Raw genomic sequence first — 17,342 nt, 5'->3', positions numbered from 1 at the left:
AAGCTTTTTCTGAGTTTTTGTCTTTGTCATCCTTCTCCTTCCATCGTGTGATGACGTCATTCGAAAGGTACTTCCAATTCCCCGGCCGCGATCCGAGGCTCCGTGCGTGACCGCGTACACGCACCGCGTCGGGCGTAGCGAGCGCATGCATGATCCACACTGCGCATACTGCACAGCGCAGCTGCATGCGCCGGCCGCGGGGGCGGCTACGCGGCTGCGTGCACGCGCACGCGAAGCTCGAAGTAAAGCCAACACAACTCGAAATCGAATTTTCAATTATCTTCATTTTGCACGATCGATCTGGACAGTACAGATGCTCAAATTTATTTTGCGGAGACCAATAATATGCAATACCGGTATTGCAATGCACCTACGGCTCTAGATTTTTATTAGTAAGTGGTAGCATGCGAGAAGAAGAGTGAAGATTTTGTCTGGCCTCCTCCGCATCCTACTTCATGCCGCTGTTGTTAACATGAAGCGTGGATGTTTTCTTTGTTGTCTTGTGAGTTAAATATTGGAAACTGAATTCTTGATTTAGAATAATTGCGAATGGATTCTGCAGGACAAATCAAGACATTAGAATTTGGCGTTGGCTCCCGACCAGGCCTCCGCTCCAGTTCAGCCATCCCGCCAGGAGAACCTATCTCAATGGGGCAGAATGCTTCGACGTCATTGACGAGCGCAGCAGGTGATAGTCCTACGTCGACAACTACTACTATTGGTGATCAAGTGGTGGGTGAGCGCTCGAGGCGCACATCAGAGAGGACTGGCCAAGCTACTACTAGCAGTGTGCGCTCCAGTTCCAGCTCACTCGGGAGAGAGCAAATCAGTGAGCAGACGTCTGAGAAGAAGGGAAGATCACGCAGTTCATCTGTTGCAGAAAGCAACAAACCAACAACAAATTCAGTTTGCCTTCATTGCGGTGCGTCTCTTAATGGTAGTAAAGAGAAGGTTGAGTTTGGTGAGCTGTGGCAAATGCAGTTACGTATGATTGACGAACAGCGTGCAACCCTTCTGGAACGTGAAGCAGAAATGCAGGAACTGCGAGAAAGCCATACTCGGCTAGAAAGACGTCTTGAACGTCAGAATCGGCGCTTGTCTATTGCGTGTGTTCGTGGTAATCCAGAAATAGACAATGGAGAGGCTGGAGCCTCATCCAACTCTTCATCCACGCCCGCGACTAGTACTGGATCATCACAACACGCGAAGCTCAGATCCAGCAGCAGAGTTCAAGCCAAACACCTGTCAGCAACCTCATCACCACACTCCCCATCCGTGTCCCGCTCGCCGAGTCCATGTGCCCGTGCTAGTGCGAATAAGTCGGCGCCTAACAAGCGCCCAAGCACACCTGCACCACCCAACCATCTCATCACGAACACAATGTATGAAGCACCTGTAACGCAGCAGTTTGCCTCCGCTCTCTCCAGGGACAATGAGCCTGAGGCTGATCGCGGCGAGGTCGTCAAAGTACCATCATGGCGCATTGTTGAGCCCGAACCCAAGTCCACGCACGCAACGTCACGTCGCCTTCAGGGTGGTAAAGACACCGAGAACTTGTCGGATGAGGCATTCCTACAGCGGCATTCGAAACATGAACAAGAGGAGAAGCGTATCAAGCGTTGGGATATGCAGCGTGTGCGGAAACAACGTGAACACGAGAAGCTACTGAAGCGGTACGAAGAGAAAGAAGTGCGTTGGCACAACCAGAACGCGGAAGAGAGTCGCGAAGTCATCAATACCTTCATGCCTTCACTGGACCGCATTGAGAGTATTGAGGTCACTGATGATCTGCCTGTTACTGCTTTTGGTCGACTGGTGCCAAAGTTGCCTCCCAAGGAGTTCTCGCTTCCTTGGTTTAACCCGGCAAAGCGGGCAGCGGAGACTCGGGAGAGTGAGCCACGAAAGACGCGAAGCAAAGCGAAAAAGGAAAACTAACGCTTTGCGGAACGGTAGAACTTGGAAGGTGGCAGAGACCATCGCCGCGCCATCGAGCAGTATGCATGGGCACCCTTTTTCGTTGCTGCTGCTGACACCGAGGAGCAGTATACTAGTACGTATACCATTTCACTGTTCTTGCTGTTGTTGTTGTGATTGTTGATACTGCTACATGACTTGTATTCTTGTTTTTGTCCTTGTCTCGCACATTGTTGTCATGGCAATGCCAGCGGTGCCACAGTGTTGTACCACTGAATAATCTACTTAGTTTGCTGCTGCTGCTGTGCGACTAGAATCACCTAACCCCACCTGTCAGTCACTGGTCCCATTCTGTACAACTGCACACAGCTGCGTACAGATGTATAATTCACTGTTTAGTTATCACCTACCAACGACTTGTCTTTTTTTATGGATCAGTTTTATCGCCATGGATGTTCGCTTTTTCCGACTCCTTTCACCAATGCCTTTCCGCTGTTGACTTGCATTCTTTTTGTGCTGGTGTTGTATGTCCGGTTGCTGGTACATGTTCCCGTGTGGCGTGTTCAAGGCTTTGTTTTAACCTCGAACCCGGTATATTAGTTTACCGGGGTTTTCTGTTTGTCATCCGTTTCTTTGTTTGTTAGGTTTGTTTCTCCTTGTCTATTATTAAATGCTGTGTTGCGGGCAGAGATGAAGAAATATTGAGGCCCCGCTTTCATTTTCTTAACGCGTCGCCACTCTTGCTGGACATGGCAATGTGCATGGCTGCCTGGTACCTGTGAGTCTGCCAGTGTGTGTTTCACCACAACCCATGCAGCTGCCACTACTGGTCTGGACTTGTCAGTTATGCCCATGTCCAGACCTGCACTGACTTCACATGATGAAGTAGACATTCTAGCTCAAATTAGCCAGGCAGATGATGAAAAGTTGTCCACGTATGTCCTGTTCCAGTGTACTTTTTGTGTGTGCGCAGGTATTGTTCTCGCATCCCCGATCTCGGTTGTGTTGCCTTCATGTACATGTAATTCCAGTGTGGCCCTGCGAGTCGCTGCGATATGCTCTGCGTCATAACCAGGGAGTCGCGACTGAACTAAATTCAGTGAGACCAGAGAAGACTGCATTTGAGCTAGAGCTTGGCCCTCTGAAAAGCATTTGAGATTTTAGTGCTATTTCTTACATACATGTAAACCAGGGAGTCGTAAAATACCGGTATTTTACGACTCCCTGATGTAAACCCTGCATGTTATCGTGAATACTGTAGTGGCTACTGTACTATAAGTAGGCCATGATCTATATAATGAGGTTTTGTGACTACTGTAAAGCGATAAAATTTCGCGGCGTGCAAATTTAGCGTCTTCATAAATCGGGCTGGTTCACGATGAGAAACGTTTGCGATTCTATATTTTCAATTGGATCTTGTCCGGTCTACAATCAGTCTGTCCCTGCGGGAATTTGCGGAGAAAAACTCTCGAAAACTTGCGCAAGAAATTGCGGCAGAAAGTAACAGAAAAAATGCGACGAAAAGTGCGGAATGATGCAGAACTTACCGGGAATTCGCGGAATTATTTGCAGAAAATTGCGGATTTGGACCAAATCACGAAATTTGTTGCATCGTATATCTACTCGGGAGTCGTACTGTGCAAATAACCTACAGGATCATGGAAAGAGGTTCAAAGAACTGCGTGAAAAAAGTGCATTAAAACGTGAGATATACAGTCAACTTTGCGAATAACGACATTCGGCGGGGCATCAGAAAAGTGTCCTTATCCGCGAAGTGTCCTTATATCCGAAGTCCCATTTGAATGTATGTGAACCCATATTTTGTATAGTATGACATGCATATCGAAATGAAGCTCTTTTCATGCTCTAGGTCAATTTGTACTTTATTTTCGTATTGCAATTGAAAGGAACAATAAAGTCAATATCCAAGGGAAATAAATTGAAAAATTTATTGAAAAATTAAAGGGGAAGTTAAGGCAAAAATTAAAATTTCACCAGTTGTAGTCTTCGGGGTGCTGAGTCGAATGGTCGTGGTCCGAGGAAGCTGAGACGCTCCCTTCCTACTTGAATCCCAATCGAACTCGCGCACTTCCACCGAAACTGGGTGACTGCGCCCTACGAGATGGGGATTTGTATGCAAAATGTCACTAAAAGCGCCATTTCGTTCTTATAAAAGCACGGATGACCGCGATTGGCCCATATGTTGTAGTCTTTTGGACGCTGAGTCGACTGGTTTTGGTCCGAAAAGGCTGCGATGCAGCGTTCGCCCCTAATTCCCAATCGAACATGGTTGAACAAGCGGTCACATGCTCCTGCGTACACCAGTCACCTGGTCACCGTGCCTGCAGGGTACAACTTACAGCCTGTTTTGACCTTTTTTGGGTGCAGTCCTGTCACTCGAGTTGAACCTTGGTGTGAAAGTTGTCCCCTGCTGGCGTGGTGACCAGGTGATTTTGGCACCCAGGAGCACGTGACCGCTTGTTCAACCATGTTCGATTGGGAATAAAGGAGGAACGCTGCATCGCAGCCTTTTCGGACCAAAACCAGTCGACTCAGCGTCCAAAGGACTACAACATATGGGCCAATCGCGGTCATCCGTGCTTTTATAAGAACGAAATGGCGCTTTTAGTGACATTTTGCATACAAATCCCCATCTCGTAGGGCGCAGTCACCCAGTTTCGGTGGAAGTGCGCGAGTTCGATTGGGATTCAAGTAGGAAGGGAGCGTCTCAGCTTTCTCGGACCAAGACCATTCGACTCAGCACCCCGAAGACTACAACTGGTGAAATTTTAATTTTTGCCTTAACTTCCCCTTTAACCTTTTGGAGCCATCTACAGGGACATGTTCATTTACATGTATGAAGATTAAAAGGGAAGTTAAGGCAAAAATTAAAATTTCACCAGTTGTAGTCTTCGGGGTGCTATGGGCCAATCGCGGTCATCCGCGCTTTAATAAGAACGAAATGGCGCTTTTAGTGACATTTTGCATACAAATCCCCATCTAGTAGGGCGCAGTCACCCAGTATCAGTGGAAGTGCGCGAGTTCGATTAGGATTTAAGTAGGAAGGGAGCGTTTCAGCTTCCTCGGACCAAGACCATTCGACTCAGCACCCCGAAGACTACAACTGGTGAACTTTTAATTTTTGCCTTAACTTCCCTTATAATGTGCAATCATGTACAACTACATGTGCAATAGGTGTGCTGATCATTCCAACTATTTTGAAGAAAAGAAAAATAGAAAAAGCACCCCCCCCCCCCCCCCCTCCTGGCTGTATCTTCTTGTATGTGTGCCTTATCCATCGCAACGGGTTCTGGTACTGACAGGTACTTGAAATAGCTGTCAAAAAGCCAGAAAGTCGTTATTCAAGCAGTGAATATGACCTCGGGGCATTAAAATCATGTCGCTATTCGCGACTTGTCGTTATTCAGATAGTCGTTATATCCGAAGTTAAATGTATACAGTCAGATGAGACTTCGCTCTGGGCATGGAAATTCTGTCGTTATTCGCGAATTGTCGTTATATCCGAAGTCGTTATTAGCGAAGTTGACTGTAGTGCAGAAAACAACGAAAAACGCGGAAAATCGCGGGTTTGGGCCAAAATCGCGAAATTTGTTGCATCCGTGGAATCGCGATTTCCTGGAGGGACAGAGATCTAATCAGTGTACGGAGAGGTTTACGGCGATTTATTTTCGCGAATGTGTGATGGTCGCGAAAATAGCGAAATTTAATCTCTAGCGAAAGTTTCTCACTTTACAGTACAGTACATCTTCAGTTGAGATGACTTGGCAAAGTAGCAGCACAGCGTCGTGATGCGATGCACTAGCGACTCACTCTATATACTTCGAAGTACATGTACTATGAATGATAGACATTGCAGTGATTGCACTCATAAACAATTCCGCTGTGTATTTAGCGCACATAAGCGGTTCCGGAATTCCGCTAACATGACTCTTGATTATGACTTCTTTCGGCTAACCGATGATACACAATCTATGGACAGCTACTACATTGTAGCTATTTCGAATACAGTACATGTACAGAGGTGCACCTGTCCTGCACACATTTTGCGACGTTTTCTTTGTTGTAATATCCGGGCCCTTATTATTCCGGGGATTTGCATAGAGGCTATGCGAATGAAGTAATAGTTTCACTCATGACTGAGCTGGTGTTGGTGTTGGTGTTGGTGTTGGTGTTTCTCAACACCTACATGTGTAGCAGGTGGTAACGCGGATATGTGCAAACTAACGATTAGTAATGTGTTCCTTTACTTTCTGTTTTTACTTTTAGGCGAATGATTTCAGGAGGGGGGGGGGGGGGGAGTCAGCAGAATCAATAACGGGGGATAGGTATACAGCGGAATGAGCGGAACCACATATGGACGCTTTGTATGTGGCAGCTCGAGACGCTAGTGCACCTGCCTAGTGCAGTGCAACACTGTGCCGCAACTAAGTACTGTTCACCAGGGAGTCGTCAAAAAGTATTTGAAGGCTCCCTGCTGTTCACCTAATACGAACATCATCAGCTGAGATTCTTAGGGGGCGTTCGAATTGTCTTCATCAAATGTTAGAACAAATTTTTAAAAGAGATTACAATGTAGTTGAAGTGTCCCATGCGCCCATATCCCATTCATTAGAACGGTTTCTATCATTAATTTTTAGGGTTTTTTTAGTGGAATTGTCATGGCGATGATGACGTCCGATCAGATCGACCATCTCCACCTACTGCGCACTCTGCAGTCCTGATATCATTCATGATGCAGATGTCGTGTCCTGAAAATATGATGAAGATTTCGTGCTGGTGCTGGTCGCGGATATTTATTACCTGCAGCAATTATTATTAATTTTCAGCTATTAATTAAATACTACTAGTATTCATTCTTGCGAGGACCAGGGCTTCATCTAGATAGAGCTACATGGTACTAACGCAGCTGCCGACCACGTAGTAACTCACGACGAACCCGAAAGTTGCGAAACTCCGAAGTCACAAGGACGACACGTGCGAAAACTCTTGGCGGCTGCTTAGGAAACTGGTAAGAATTTGCTGAAGTAAGTCATCGTTCTTTATGGCCACAGGAAAAGTCCCTCATCGCCTGTATTTTATGCAGAGTTGAAACGAACTATCGCTGTATCGTCTTGCTAGTCTGTTGATTGTTGTGGGCTATGGCCGCATCGTCAGATTTGAGTGGCGCTAGCGAACGCACTCAACCTGCAGCACATCGCAGAGTCTGTGTGCTTGGTGGTGGTTGCATTGGCCTCTCAACGGCTGTGCTACTCGCTGAGCGTTTGAGGGACCACTATGGCGATGGCTCGCCAGTTCGCACGTCGGTGACGATCGTGTCGGAAAGTTTCCCTCCCAGCACAACGAGCAACGTGGCTGCCGGATTGGTTCGTCCGTTCAGCGTAGCGAATGCTGCGCCTCAGCAGCTGGACAGATGGACAACTACCACTCGCAAGTGGCTGGAAAAGCATATGGCTCTCGTGTCTGGTCCGGAGCGTGGGATTTTCCCTATGTTCGTTGTGGAGGGTTCAGACAATGAGGATGACCCGCCCGGCTGGATGAGGAAAATGAATGCTTTCAAGATGTTGAACAATGAGGAGAAGTCTGTTTTAAGACTGCCATCGCCCTGTGCTTGGATGTGGCAAACACTTATAGTTGAGAGCGGCCTGTATCTGGATTATCTCAAACGAGTCTGCGTTCAAACAGACGTTCAGTTCGTGGAGAAGAAGATTGAGAGCATGGACGAGTTAGCCGAGTACGATCTGGTGGTGAATTGCACGGGCTTAGCGTCACGTACGCTGTTCAATGACATGAGTATGGTGCCGGTTAGAGGACAGATCATGCGAGTGCGCGCCCCGTGGATCAAGCACATCACAATCTTCAACACAGGCAGTGTCTTCACGTACATCATACCCAACAAGGACATGGTGGTCCTCGGCGGAACAACTCAGGAGGGAAACTGGAGCACGGAAGTGAGTCCCACCGACTCTGCAGACATCTGGGCGCGATGCTGCGAAGTGATACCCAGCCTGCGCCGTGCCACCGTCCTAGAGGAGACGGTAGGGTTGAGACCTCTGCGAAAAGACGGCGTACGCATTGCGTTGGAGAACGTGAGATTGCATGACGGACGGTACTTGCCAGTTGTGCACAACTACGGGCATGGAGGGTCTGGCTTCACGATACACTGGGGCTGTGCGGAAGATGCTGTGGAGCTTGCAATGCCTGCATTACGCTTACCCGGCGTCACAGCCGTCGCCTCAAAGCTGTGATAGCAGACATTCTCCGGTCACTTGGATACGGGCAGGCGCCGTGCCACGATGCTACAGGACTGGGCTGATCCAGCAGCGTGTGGTGCTGTGCCGTGTGCTGCTGCGTTTGCTCGAGCCATGGCTACAATCGTTGAAGCGTGAGCTTGGTTGCCGACCAGTATGACACCGACTGTACTTGCTATCGCCATGGAAACCTGAGCATGGCAAACTGTCCGTTTGATGCGTTACAATACTCGTGATTCTTAGGCAGACCATAGAATTTGGTTGATCCCGGCTACGTGGAGCTCACGCTTCGGCTGATAAACCGCTACAGCTAAGTTTGTTGTCAGGCAGTTGCAAACAACCGGGACCGTCCAATTCTCCAGAATTCAATAAGAAATGAAAAGTTAGTTGCTTCATAAGGTGTGGACATTGCATCACGGTTAGTTATTTTCATCACTTTACTTTTAATTTTGTCTCCTCGCCACCTATTTAAAGAAATTTGAAATAATTCTATCAAAAATTGTAGTACATGCTTGTGCATGTACATGTAATCCTAAAATTCGTGCAAGAATTAATGATCAGGCCAAAACAAAAAAATAGGCTTGTTTCCGGTCGGCAACCCCTCAAAAAGGAGACTCGGTCGGCCGGAATGAAACTTTTTTTGGATACTTTTTTTCGGTTCCGGCCTCAATCGTTGTGGTATTGATGGACAAGAGCACCTACACATGTACTTTGTACATATATCATGGCAAGGATCAATACCAAAGTTGACCGACTCACTGTTCTTGTACAGCATGTGGTGTACACACTGTATTCCTGTTTTCTTACATCCTGAGAAATCAAGCAAACAGTTTGAGTCCTTCCAGCTGCGTTATTCTAGCTCGTATCGACCCCGGAGGTTTTCGAGCCGACAGCTGAGCATCTCTGCTACCTTGTAGGTGTTTCGATTGTGGAATTCGGTTGAGATTTGACTGAGTTATGACTCGTTGAGTGCACTTGCACACACGGCATTGCCACCGTTTGTATACATTTGGGACCAAAAAAAGTTTCCGGCAGAATTTGGGAAAAAGTGGCCCGGTCGGCCGACCGGAAACAAGGTCATTATTTGTTTTGGCCTGACATGTCGACAGCATTTCCAAACCCTGATATTTATTTTACTCCCTTATTAGTATACCTGATGTCCGCACATGCAGGCAAATAGTCCAGCTGGGCTGTAATACTTGTACATGTATGTAGATTGCAACATGTGCATGCACATGCCTTCATTACTGCGTTTTCTTGTACTTTCTTGAAGTAACATCTCGGCTGGCTGTGCAGAGCAATTTTGTATTTGTATTGATAACAAAGCATAGTTTATTATAAATTATAATACAAGAAATTTGTTGAAAGCAGCTGTCCGTTGAATATGCACTGTGCCCCCAAATTGGGTGAACGAAGCGACAGATCTCGGCTTACACACGTACACGGTTACCTATGTGCATAGCTGCTCGCATATACACAGCAGAATACATGGTACGCGTGCAGTGATCTTGTTCTATTGCCTGTTCAAGTTGTTCCTATGTTCTGTGAGTGTGTGGAAACCCAGATCAACACACCTTGCGTACACTTTCAGAGCCCTACTGCTGGACTGTTTTGAAGACCTCATGTAGTACCACTGGTATTGTACCAGGGTGCAGCCATTCGGAGTGCTCTGATCTGGGAGTCTGGCCTACCCCTGGACTGATCACTGACTCCGACGATGATTGCGGTAAGCAGGCTACATGTATCCTACACAGAAGTAAGTTGAAAAAAAGGAAAGGAAAGAGTATAAAATAAAAGGAAGATCAATTCAGAACAAACGTGGCGGTACAACAACAAGAAGACTTGAACAACTCCCCCTAGTAACTCCCATAGTACAATGAGGGTCAGAACTGGGTCTAGCACCCATAAATCTACGGTTCAGATGGTCGCAAGACCGGGGCTCTACCAACTGTGGATGGTTGTAGTGGTAGTAAGGGACACTGTTTCTGAACACGGTGTTCCACCACCTTGTAATATGCTGTCAAACTAAGAACGTGTATCCTACATGTATCGAGACCAAAGGACTTCCACTATATCTGGTTGAGTGTTTCACTTTTCAGACTGATCTCCCTGTGCAGATACACATTTTGACTCCCATTGCCAGGGGCGTTGATAGTGATGCATCGATGCTACAGCAGAAGGCATAGCTGTAGCCATAGCAACCTGTGCTGGGATTGCATCATTCAACAGCTTGTATGGCTGAAGAATTGACCACCACTATTCAGCCCCCACACACACACACACACACACACACACACACACACACACTACTACTACTACTACTATTGACAGCTGCCAGAAATGGCCACGCCGCTCCCCAAAGGGAGGTACTGTCAGAGACACACACACACACACACACACACACACACACACACACACACACACACACACACACACACACACACACACACACACACACACAAACGCACAATGATGCAGACAGACAGACCAGATGGACATCGGTGGTAGACACCGTGAACATTCAATATTGGCTTGTTCCATGATAGATCAGTGGCTTATCGAGTTGTTGGTTAGCAAGTGAGCGCAATCACAACACAGGAGGTCTGGAGCATAAACTGTTATAATTAATCTTGATGGTTATAGTATAGGAGTTAGATTGAAAATCAAATGTTACTGTTCAGTGTTGACAAAGACGACTTTGAGATAGATTGATCAAGAAACAGACAGAAAAGAGCAAGATAGTTCAAGAGCAGGTGTGTTAGCATCAGCGTATGTACATGAATGATGCTGGGTGATTGGCAAGTGAGGGTGATGAGGTGAGGACATAATCACTGCAGAATCAAGAACACTAAGCAAGACAGCTTACAAGGTTGTGGCGCACATTATGTGTATGCTATGACTCTTTCAGCTTCCTTCCCGTTGCAACACGCCGCTGCAACACTCCGGCAGCAAAGTCCACCAAAGAGGCAACAGCAGCAGCAGCAGTTCTACAGGGTTGGGTATTGCTATGTTAGATGCTACAGGTGCTAACACAACACGCAAAGTTGAGTCGTCGTAAGCAGTACACTACTTGGCATAGCTATCGCTGGGTGTCAGATGCAGCGTAACTCAAGAAGAGCATTTGTACAAATTTCGAGATCAAGTTATAAACTGGACTGAGCAGTAGGGGATATTACATTCTTTGCTTTGGTGTATCTTCACAATGTCTTGACACAAGAATGCAGTGTTAGCATGGCGTATGTAGATGACACGTGGCGATGATCAGTTTGATATTCCGGATACGGGTGAGTGGTCGAGTTCCTCGTGGTGGAAACAGTGATGGCCATGACACGGTTAGAAAGCAATTGTGCAGCACTACCATCCATTGTCTTTGACCATGTGTGCAAGCTCTATGATGAACTTGCCTTCCTTATACTTCTGAGTGTTCTCAAATGCAAGCTCCTGAAGGAACGCAACACAGGGATGGAGAGCGAGTGAGAGAACAGAGAAGAGGAGTTAGAGAATTTCTAGAACTGTGTCAATGGTGATTGTAGCATAGCAACTGTTCTATCTGACAGCATTCACACCAAGCTCCAACATTGGTACATTAGTATTATCTGACTGTACTACATGCAATGACTGCACATGACATTATCTCCACAGGTACGGTGAGCGTATTGACAAGACTGCTCCAGACATGCTCATCCTGATAACATCATGTGGATGGAAACACATGACATTGACCTGCGCCAACACAGCTTTGCCTCTGGCAAAGTAGCACCTCAGCCAGGCAGAAGCTGGCACAACCAAAAACTGGCGAGTAGTGGGAGAATGGTCGACACTCAGAGTCACCAGCGTCAAGCCATGACGTTTGGACTCTGCATGTCCCATGCACGTCGTACACAGCATGTTTACAGGAGTCTGCCATCATGACGACTACCACCACTGCACACCTTTCCAGAGCCTGATAACTCTTAGCCAGAACGACAGGACGGTTGCTAAGCCAGCATGTGCTGGTCAGTTGACTGCTCACAGTGATAATGGTGCTTGTTATTGTCATGACTGTCTGTCAGTGTAGTGAGGTGATATTGGGGCCAGCGGTTGCTGTATCAACTATTGGCCCACGTGAAATCTGGACAGCTTGGTCTGGCAGCATTTCAACTTGTCAAGGCTGCTCAGGTGCTAGTAGTAGTATGTGTGCATGTGCTGACTAGTACATGTACTCAGGCTGCTGCAGTACAATGTACACAGTACAGCCGCCGCAGCTTTATGTTCATTGATAGCTGTTCCCCAAACTGCACACAAACCTATGACAGCAACACCACACTGGGCTCCATTGGACCAATGATCATTATGATTATGCCAAACCAACACATCACCATAATGACAGTGCCAAGACTAGCTGACGCTTCTCAACCGCTACCACTCCACACTCAGCTCTGAACCCATGTCTGTTGACTGATTTCACAACTCTGTGACAGCTAGTAGCTAACCCAACAAGACAGTGCAGCTGAACTTAATTGATTCTCAGGAGTTGCTCAACTCCTCTCATGACTTATTGTGCAACTACTGGAATGAGCAGAACAGTTTATTACTCAGCATGACTTCAGCTGGACTGGAGATGATTATGCAATTCACCCATCCCACCTTACCATCACAAATTCACAATACAGCATATCTTATCTACACGGCTCTTGCAGCACACTAATCACTGCCATGGCCCAAGACTGTGTTGTGATTAGTAATGGCTCTGTCACAGAATACCCGTTAACCGTTAGCAAGTGGGTAATTTGGGACAGTGTCCCATGCATGATGATCACTTGGACTGTGAGTGAGAACTAGCAGATGGCTCAGGCACAGGAAAGAGCCGCCCTATGGCCTAATCCTGGCTCAGTGTATTCTCAACTTACAATCAAATTACTCAGTTTGAAGCTAAATTGAAGGCACACTGCAGGGCGAAACAGGGCAGACCGTCACCAGCCATACTGACACATCTGGCTTGTATTGTGCACACTACAGCACTATGTTCCTGCCCTATGCCTACGGTTTGGCCACAGACCTGCTGTCTACTCAATGCTGGAATTCATAGTAAAATGGCATGTGGTCTAGCCACAGTTGTTCACTACAGTTTACCCTGGCTATCAGGGCAGTGCCAAAGGCAGTCTGTCATTTAGCACTGTACTGTAGACAAGCGTCCAAGGGATGGTCTACACACTGATACACTGATAGGACTGATACACTGACAGCGACGTGGTCTGCCCTCCATGTCCTCCCAGTGACTTTGTTTTGTATTTTTGGTTTCAGACACAACATAAATAGTACACTTCCTAACAGGTATGGTGGCTGAGGAAGTGTTCCATTGGCTGCAATTGTGAAGTTGAATTCCCAAATAAAAGGTAATCTAGCCCATCTTGACTTGAGCACACTTCTGTTCTACAAACTACAGGACATGTACAAAACATATCCTGCCCAGGCACTCGTGGACCAGCACACTCAGTGACTCTGCACAGCCTGCTGCCACTGAGCCATGCCCAGATACAAAGGTCTGCAACAGCTACATGATGAGCTCATTCTGCCAGCAGGGAAGATTGTGGTTGACACTGGTTCAGTGGCTGGCAGCATCAGCCAGCCAGAACAAGTGAAGAAGTGAAGCACCCAAGCACTCACTCACCTGCAATCTAGAACACGGAACATGATACTCTGCACTATTGACAGTATTGTGTACAATAGCACATTACACCGGCGTCCCAGCCCAGACTCTCCACTCCCAGCGATACTGTTGGCAGATCAGAGCAACGCGCGACCTTGCAGCTGGCGGTTGCACTGCCCTGCTGGCGCTCTTCTCGACGTCGGACACCAAACCCTTACACTCCCGCACTACTACCACTGACGATCCGTCAACCTATCGCAGCGGCCAGTGGCGCGCTACAATGACTATGTAGTGCAATGTCATGTAGATCTACAACAAGCCAACAAGCCAAGGCCCAAAAGGCAGGAGAGCAAGGCACGTGTTCCCGTCAGGACTCGAAGATGAGTCCACCTGCGAGCAACGCAAAACAGAACCTAATCTCAACTAACTTGATCGGAAGTCATCGCTCATGATTCATTGTTACTTTTTACTTGGACTCACGACTCGAGGCTATTGAACACAACTCTTGCGTTCCGTCGTGGACCCAAATCAGATGCAAATCAATTCCTTCCCCAATACAAATCCAGTTGGTGCTCATCAAACGTTATTTTACCCGGTGGCTTTGCGGCTCGATCCCGACCACAGTCCATTCATCACACGACGCACAGAAAACAAGCAATTACTCTTGACGTACCGCCGGGGGCCCAGACAACACGATAACAAACCAGGCTCAACAGGTCTCTGAAGTAACAGTTAGTTAGGGGCGCCTGAATACGAAATTGTCAGATTCGACTACCATGATAGTGTATTGTAAGTAAGTCTGCGATGACTATCTATAATCATGGGTATCTATAATCATGATAATACTAGTAGTGACTAAGTCTAAAGAGAAAGTGTTCCCAATGTGTGACATCCATCACTAGTTTACAAACCTAGGTGTTCTGCTCCGCCGATCACCTCTCGACAAAAGGCACTGAACATTGCAACAGACCGTGGTCCTGTCAGAAGTACATCACGGTACAAGCACCCTAACACGACTCAGCTGATACACACGACACGTGCACTAAAACAACAACAACTGCTGGATGGTTTCGCCAGCTCGTGGAGTCGTACAGAAAAGTGTGCGTGTGGCGACGAGAGGACCAATACTGGCAATAGTCAACACTTGGCACACAACACGGCAAGACGTATTGTTTCTTTTTTAGCGCGGAGAAGTGTCCACCACTCCAAGTCAGAGACGTGTAGTCTCTACCGATGCCCGACTACCAGCATGGTACAATCGCAGTTACAGAATGTCAATGAACACATGGATCCGCCGACACTAGCCTAACTACTAAACTAGGTCAGGCACATGTACGTTAGGCCTAGGCTAGGAATGAGACTATTGTATAACTAACTACTACTTACGTATTTCCAGCCTAGAACTTCTCTACAGTTGCAGCAGCGGATATCAGCGACGTGATGCTTCCCTGTGAGCAGTGTACGCTCCTCGATCGGGCCAGTGGAAATGTTCACCCTACAACGAGCAACAATTACATGATCGTATACAAACACAAGAGTCATCAGCGATGTTGACCACAGCCCGTAACACTCGGCAGCAGTCCAGGGATCGCAACAATCGCAGAAAACTAAATTTTGGACGGTTGACAGCATGTACAGGCACATGCATGCAGTACACTCGCCCAATCGACCGACAGCACTGCACTGAGCGAGTGTGACGGGACACCAGTGCCACACCGTATTGACAGAATGGAAATTACAATCGCCCCACTTACACCGATCGGAAGAGATAGGCTTTGCCCTGACTGCCCTGGAAGGACTGTAGGCCAGGCAAAGAACACACAAAACAGAAAACACGCTCGTTTCGACTACAGTGGAGGTGTCATTGGAAATCAGCTGAAGACTCGATCGAGTCACATCTCGTGTGCACGATAGTCGATAATCCTCAGACAGCTCAGAGGCCAGTGAATAGAACAGCTGATCGAAAAGGGGAGCTGACCTTGGAGATCAAGTCCTCGTGTCTGGCTAGGTGCGCTCTGCAATGCACGCAGCTGTAGCGACGTCCAGTGGGAGACTGAGCGTCCAGGTAGGCTCTGAACGTTTTCACCATTGTGTCGAGAGAGAGCAAATCGTCGTTGGTCTGAGCTGAAGATTTATTCTTGACAGCTTCCACCAGTCAGCACGCTAGGGCTAATAAGTAATGCCGTAATGGCATTGAGAAATGGATCCTTGTGCAGGCCAATATCAAGCATCAAGCACAATATTCCTCTTGCCGAGTTGTCTCTTAGATAATAGTAGTATTAGCCAGGTGCCATGGGCTCGATGCAAACGCAGTGCTGTCGCAAAGATCGGATCTAGAGAAAAATCTTCCGTGCAATCAGTCTTATGTATGACTCAGGCGCGCTGCCTGTTCTGTGTTCACAGTTCAGCACTTCGGGTGTTTATCCCGGGCAGGCAAAGGCTTGGCACTGGCAGTGATTTGGTGACAGGGCCTAGGGCCAGTCCCAGTTGTACTGAGTCTGTACCCACGTTGACTGCCCGTCTGTGCAGTGAAGCGGCTTCTGGCAAGAGTCCACGAGCAGAGCTCAACACACTTCTCGTGTAGCCGTCACAATCAGCTGTTAGATCGGAGCAAACGTGCCCAGCAGTGGCGCGAATTTCGCGTAAGCACATACATGATATCATGATGTACTTCTCGAGCTGTGCTGTTGTTGATTTTACTTGTCTGTGACTTTAGCGCAGGAGCGAGCTCTGGCATCGGGGGCTAGCTGAGTCAAGCTGGAGCGGTGCCAACACCAAGATTACGTAGTCACCGCAGTGAACCGTAGATCTACAGCTGAACTGCATGCATGCACTAAAGACTAAACTAAGTGAAGTGGCAGTGACTGGGGCATGGCGTCTGCAGGCTTGGTTCACGCAATCCAACGCAAGACCAGTGTCCATGGTGTCAGTGAGTTCACACACTGCATCGACGCACCCCCATTTTAACCGCTGTGTACAAGTAGCGCAAGCACAATGACAATGGCTTTTATTTCGAGTTTCACCTTTTCAAGTTTCAGGGTATTCGCGTAGCATTAGTATAGTCCAGGCCAAGGCCAAGGAAAGATTAGGTATTGCGTCTTCCTGATGAGAGTTGGGCATACGAGGCGCCACACGGTCATGCCATAAGAATAAAATGTTACACCATTGTCTCCTGCCTCCTCAATCCGGGCCTGCATGCAGCATAGTGCATGCATAGTGCATGCATAGTGCCTGCATAGTGCATGCACTGGTCAGCTGACAATTACAGTCACCATGACTAGTACATAATCAAGGTAAAAAGACTGACTCAGTAAAGAGTAAGAGTTTGTAACCAATATGGACACAGTAATAACGATATGGTCTGCTATTCTAGGACGTACAGCTCAGGTACTCTGACCCAATATCCCCCATGAAGCCCCGTGTGACTGTCAAGCATCCGCTTTCTAAAGTCCCAGGTACTTACTAACCTAGCTAGTCACTAAGTGCCAATACTGCCAATAGGTGTACAGTGTACAGTGTACATGTACTCA

General features: G+C 47.5%; 3 protein-coding genes across 3 annotated transcripts; 2 read left to right on the top strand and 1 right to left on the bottom strand.

Moving 5' to 3' along the window:
* The first annotated feature begins 300 nt into the window (after window positions 1–300).
* LOC135813780 (male-specific lethal 1-like 1) lies at window positions 301–2,852 on the top strand. The gene has a single exon (XM_065326785.1). The coding sequence runs from the start codon at window positions 550–552 to the stop codon at window positions 1,933–1,935; it is 1,386 nt and encodes a 461-aa protein (XP_065182857.1). The 5' UTR covers window positions 301–549; the 3' UTR covers window positions 1,936–2,852.
* A 3,952-nt stretch (window positions 2,853–6,804) lies between these two features.
* Window positions 6,805–9,711, top strand: LOC135813778 (D-aspartate oxidase-like). Its single transcript, XM_065326784.1, has one exon. The coding sequence runs from the start codon at window positions 7,074–7,076 to the stop codon at window positions 8,178–8,180; it is 1,107 nt and encodes a 368-aa protein (XP_065182856.1). The 5' UTR covers window positions 6,805–7,073; the 3' UTR covers window positions 8,181–9,711.
* A 975-nt stretch (window positions 9,712–10,686) lies between these two features.
* LOC135813777 (protein yippee-like 3) lies at window positions 10,687–16,237 on the bottom strand. The gene is made up of 4 exons (XM_065326783.1): window positions 15,791–16,237; window positions 15,567–15,610; window positions 15,199–15,307; window positions 10,687–11,624 (listed from the first exon to the last, which is right to left on the bottom strand). The coding sequence occupies exons 1-4, from the start codon at window positions 15,899–15,901 to the stop codon at window positions 11,538–11,540; spliced, it is 351 nt and encodes a 116-aa protein (XP_065182855.1). The 5' UTR covers window positions 15,902–16,237; the 3' UTR covers window positions 10,687–11,537.
* Between the last annotated feature and the right edge of the window lie 1,105 nt (window positions 16,238–17,342).

This window comes from Sycon ciliatum, chromosome 4, assembly GCF_964019385.1.
Source record: "Sycon ciliatum chromosome 4, ocSycCili1.1, whole genome shotgun sequence".
NCBI classification, from domain to species: Eukaryota; Metazoa; Porifera; class Calcarea; order Leucosolenida; family Sycettidae; genus Sycon; species Sycon ciliatum.
This window is presented reverse-complemented; position numbering and strand designations above follow the sequence as displayed.